The 6,000-nt window shown below is 40.0% G+C and overlaps 1 protein-coding gene across 1 annotated transcript in view; it reads left to right on the plus strand.

The window, feature by feature from the left end:
• Positions 1 to 5,722, plus strand: part of C6 (complement C6) — an 88,297-nt gene extending 82,575 nt beyond the window's left edge. The window contains exon 17 of the mRNA XM_007469650.1: positions 5,547 to 5,722. Within this exon, the coding sequence (XP_007469712.1) occupies positions 5,547 to 5,722 (176 nt within the window). The remainder of the gene's footprint in view (positions 1 to 5,546) is intronic.
• Positions 5,723 to 6,000: the final 278 nt, after the last annotated feature.

The following is a 6,000-nucleotide window of genomic DNA, read 5'->3' on the forward strand; positions in this document are numbered from 1 at the left end:
AATGTCACTGATGAATATAGATGCAAAAATCCTCAACAAAATACTAGCAAACAGAATACAACACATTAAAAGGATCATACACCATGATCAAGTGGGATTTATCCCAGGGGTGTAAGGATTCTTCAGTATATGCAAATCAATCAATGTGATACACCATATTAACAAATTGAAGAATAAAAACCATATGATCATCCCAATCGATGCAGAAAAAGCTTTTGACAAAATTCACCACCTGTTTATGATAAAAACTCTCCAGAAAGTGGGCATAGAGGGAACCTACCTGAACATAATAAAGGCCATATACGACAAACCCACAGCAAACATCATTCTCAATGGTAAAAAACTGAAAGCATTTCCTCCAAGGTCAGGAACAAGACAAGGATGTCCACTCCCACCGCTATTATTCAACATAGGTTTGGAAGTCCTAGCCTCGTCAATCAGAGAAGAAAAAGAAATAAAAGGAATACAAATTGGAAAAGAAGAAGTAAAACCGTCACTTTTTGCAGATGACATGATACATGCAGAATGCTAAAGATGCCACCAGAAAACTGCTAGAGTTAATCAATGAATTTGGTAAAGTAGCAGGATACAAAATTAATGCACAGAAATCTCTTGCATTCCTATACACTAATGATGAAAAATATTAGAGAGAAATTAAGGAAACACTCCCATTTACCATTGCAACAAAAAGAATAAAATACCTAGGAATAAACCTAGCTAAGGACACAAAAGGCCTGTATGCAGAAAACTACAAGACACTGATGAAAGAAATTAACAATGATACCAACAGATGGAGAGATATACCATGTTCTTGGATTGGAAGAATCAATATTGTGAAAATGACTCTACTACCCAAAGCAATCTACACATTCAGTTCAATCCCTATCAAATTACCAATGGAATTTTTTACAGAACTAGAACAAAAAGTCTTAAAATTTGTATGGACACACAAAAGACCCCGAATAGCCAAAGCAGTCTTAAGGGGAAAAAACGGAGCTGGAGGAATCAGACTCCCTGACTTCAGACTATACTACAAAGATACAGTAATCAAGACAATATGGTACTGGCCCAAAAACAGAAACATAGATCAATGGAAAAAGATAGAAAGCCCAGAGGTAAACCCATGCACCTATGGTTAACTAATCTATGACAAAGGATGCAAGGATATACAATGGAGAAAAGACAGTCTCTTCAATAAGTGGTGCTGGGAAAACTGGACGGCTACATGTAAAAGAATGAAATTAGAACACTCCCTAACACCATACACAAAAATAAACTCACAATGGATTAGAGACCTAAATGCAAGACTGAACACTATAAAACTCTTAGAGGAAAACATAGGAAGAACACTCTTTGACATAAATCACAGCAAGATCTTTTTTAATCCACCTCCTAGAGTGATGGACATAGAAAGAAAAATAAACAAATGGGACCTAATAAAACTTAAAAGCTTTTGCACAGCAAATGAAACCATAAACAATACAAAAGGACAACCCTCAGAATGGGAGAAAATATTTGCAAATGAATCAACGGACAAAGGATTAATCTCCAAAATACACAAACAGCTCATGCAGCTCAATATTAAAAAAGCAAACAACCCAATCAAAAATGGGCAGAAGCCCTAAATAGACATTTCTCCAAAGAAGACATACAGATGGTCAAGAAGCACATGAAAAGTTGCTCAACATCACTAATTATTAGAGAAATGCAAATCAAAACTACAAAGAGGTATCACCTCACACCAGTTAGAATGGGCTTCATCAGAAAATCTACAAACAACAAATGCTGGAGAGGGTGTGGAGAAAAGGGAACCCTCTTGCACTGTTGGTGGGAATGTAAATTGATACAGCCACTATGGAGAACAGTATGGAGGTTCCTTAAAAAACTAAAAATAGGATTACCGTATGACCCAGCAATCCCACTACTGGGCATATACCCAGAGAAAACCACAATTCAAAAAGACACATGCACCCCAATGTTCATTGCAGCACTATTTACAATAGCCCAGTCATGGAAACAACCTAAATACCTATCAACAGGTGAATGGATAAAGATGTGGTACATATATACAATGGAATATTACTCAGCCATAAAAAGGAACGAAATTGGGTCATTTGTTGAGACGTGGATGGATCTAGAGACTGTCATACAGAGTGAAGTAAGTCAGAACGAGAAAAACAAATATCGTATATTTACGCATATAGGTGGAACCTAGAAAACTGGTACAGATGAACCGGTTTGCAGGGCAGAAATTGAGACACAGATGTAGAGAACAAACGTATGGACACCAAGGGCAGAAAGCCGTGGGGGGTGGGGGTGTGATGTGATGAGTTCGGCGATTGGGATCGACATGTGTACACTGATGTGTATAAAATTGATGACTAATAAGAACCTACTATATAAAAAAAATAGAGAAAACCTATTTATTAGGTTCATAGACATGTGTGCAATTAAAAAAAAACTACTGCTACCTTGAGAAAAAAAAAAAGAACATAAAAAGTTTGAATACTTACCAATACTGGTCAAGTTAGCAGAATGTCTTGGGGTGGTCATACTAAAACATGAACATTTTTTTTTTTTTTTGCGGTACGCGGGCCTCTCACTGTTGCGGCCTCTCCCGTTGCGGAGCACAGGCTCCGGACGCGCAGGCTCAGCGGCCACGGCTCACGGGCCCAGCCGCTCCGCGGCATGTGGGATCTTCCCGGACCCGGGCACAAACCCATGTGCCCTGCACCGGCAGGCGGACTCTCAACCACTGCGCCACCAGGTGAAGCCCCAAAGGATATTTTAAACGACTTAAATCTCTTATTAAGAAATGTTCATCTTTGGGCTTCCCTGGTGGTTGAGAGTCCGCCTGCCAATGAAGGGGACACGGGTTTGTGCCCCGGTCTGGGAATATCCCACATGCCGCGGAGCGGCTGGGCCCATGAGTCATGGCCGCTGAGCCTGTGCGTCCGGAGCCTGTCCTCCGCAACGGGAGAGGCCACAACAGTGAGAGGCTCATGTACCGCAAAAAAATAAATACATAAATAAATAAAATATCCTTTGATCCTACACACAGTTAGAAAACTGTAAGCCTTTTTCCCCCTAAAGATATGGTCTGCCTGTGCCAGCCTTCTTAGTTGGTGAGCAAAAGTCAGTGTCACAGAGATTTCTGTTCCTGTAGCACTACAGAACAGAGTCAATGTACAAACCACAGCATTTATAAAGAGAGGAAACTAAAAATGTATTTTATACCCAACCCACTCATGGAAAATTGGGATATTACTAATTTTGAGTTGAATTGAATGTCACCTTGATTAAATTGTGTTCTTGATTACGTTGTGTACTACTTTGTTACTCTTTTCCTTCTCTACCAAAAATGAAATGAGAAAAAGTTTAAGATGGAACTCCAAAGTAACATGAAGTTCACTTTGCAAAACTTAGAACACAGAAGCCTTCCTAAGGAGCCTACTTTTATAGCTATGAAATGTTTTATCTAAATTTCAAAAATATCCAGCATCAACCAACAGGAGGGGAAAATGTATTCAATAAACATCCATTTAGTATCCAATATGCCAAAGTAACTGTACATAGTAAGGTGAGAGGTGTGATGATAAAGGAGCTTTGTACCCTCAAATTGTTCAGTTTGGGGAATTAATTTTCACAGTTTTTCAAATGATTACATGAATAACTTTAATACAAGATAGTATGTGACAAGAGCGGTAAGAGAGATAAATACCTTCTGGCCAGGAAGGGTTTCATAAGGATGGAAACATGAATTAGTGGAGGTGGCAGGAAGGGCCTTTGTATGCTAATAATCTGAAAATCATCTTGCTAAGGGTATTTAAGCTATAACCATACTACAAGAGTGGTGACCACGGCCTTTCCACAAGCCTGGTGAACTGACATCCTCTCTAGAGGTAGAACAGTCTCCTGTCCTTCACCAAACCCTATAGTTTCCAACAACAAACAAGACTCTCCCCAACTAGAATTTCCCTAGCTGGTTGGCAAAGGTGTAAAAGGGAAATTCACGCCTGTTCATGAACTATTTCCTACTGAGGACAGGAAGCTTATATGCTTAATGATCATCTCCCCATTCCCTTTCCCTATTTTCTCCCATCAGTTGAGACACGTGGGAAAGAACTGATACCTGCCCCAAATAGACTACAGCCTGATTCTCAGGCTGACTCAGATATTTTGGCAACATAAATTATCACAGATCCACCAAATACATTTCTTTTTGAATACTTATACCTGCACCCTCAAATTCAGAATTGAAATCAATTGATGAAGCAGAATTAATTGAGCACCTTGTTAACAACTGAATGGGATAAACAGATGGAGGAACCATAGTTACTGCTCTCTAACAAAGCACTTATAACTGTCTTGGGAGAAAGACATATGAAAAGCTAACTAACAAGAAAGTATAAAAACATCAGAGGTAGTGCTGACAAATTTACACCATTAAAGTTTATTTAAAGGAAACATCAGTGGGGGTACATGGCTATAAAATGCTTCATGAAAGAGGTGAAGCTTGTAGACATCGGACATGTGGGGAACTGGAAAGAGCACATCAGTCCGGCAAAGGAAGGGGCTAGTGTGGGCAAAGGACACAACCTGGAACACCTTCGGGGTCTTGCTTGGGAAAGAGAGAGGGAGTCACTCTACCTGGGACAGAGAAAGTAGAAAAGATAATGTTGCGAAGGGATGTTGAGACCATCTGTGGAGGACCTTGAACTTTGACTAAAACATGCGTGTGTATAAATGAGCCTATATCCATTTATTTAAAACTGGTTTAATATGCTTGGCTTTGGTAACTTTACCCCTAAATGATCATTTTAAAACTCTTTCATGAACACAAGATTTATATGAATTATGAAGTGTTGGGGTGGTTTTGAAACCAGGCCTTATAAAAGTATCACCCAATTCAACTGCTTATTAAAAATCCAGATCCCTAGTCATAACCCAGAAATATTCTAGAAAGAAATTAAAAATGTGACACAGAGTTATGTTAAAAGAGTTCAGGCTTGCGAGTCATTCATGATTTAAAATATGCCTCTACCACTTACTAATTGTGGGACCATAGGCATATCACTTAACCTCTCTGAGCCGAGTTTCTTCATCTATAGAATTAGTATAATGCCATATAGTTCATATGTTTATTGTGAGAATTAAATGAAATAAATCACACAAAGCACTTGGCATAGTGTGTGGTTTCATGGTGCAGGCTCAATAAATGATACCTTATATAAGTGTTCCCAGGTGGTGCCAATGAGAAAAGAACATGAAGGACAGACTGAAGACGTTGTGGAAGTGGATTGATTGGATGTGGGCAGTGAGTGAGAGGGAGGTGTCAGAGGTAGCCCAGCTCTTGCATCTTACTGACTTACCAGTGCCCTCTCCTCTCTTATAATCAGATCACTCCATTCAGCCACAGTTGGGTCATTGCCTTTGTTCCAGCATTCTCACTCATTGCCACCAAAGTGCTCACTGCCCTGGGGACAAGTTAGGTAAAATTAAACCCTAAAGCACTGTGGTGAGTCACACTGTCTCTCTCATTGCAGCTGCCACCTCCAAGTGTGTCTGCCTATTGCCCTCCCAGTGCTTCAAGAGTGGAAACCAGCTCTTCTGCGTCAAAATGGGATCATCAATGAGCGGGAGAACAGTGAACATCTGTGAAGTAGGAGCTGTCAGGTGTGCCAACAGGAAAGTGGAAATACTGCATCCTGGGAGGTGTTAGACCTAACACAGTTACTGATAAACAGATTTACTGCCCCAAAATAATCCCTACAAAAGGGATTGGACCAACAGCAGACTGTCATATCCAGGAGTTACCAACATAAATCCTTTTGTGTTCATTTCACATTATTGTTCTCCCTGCCTCCCGTGTCTTCTCCCCTGTCCAGTTCCCATCCATGATGCTCTGTAGCATACCCCTAGGTAATAACTTCCACATCAATCTAATAAATTCTTCTGTTCATGTTGCACTAAAATGATGGGACTTCTGAGGACCTTATG

Source organism: Lipotes vexillifer, unplaced genomic scaffold (assembly GCF_000442215.2).
Source record: "Lipotes vexillifer unplaced genomic scaffold, Lipotes_vexillifer_v1.1 scaffold434, whole genome shotgun sequence".
NCBI classification, from domain to species: Eukaryota; Metazoa; Chordata; class Mammalia; order Artiodactyla; family Lipotidae; genus Lipotes; species Lipotes vexillifer.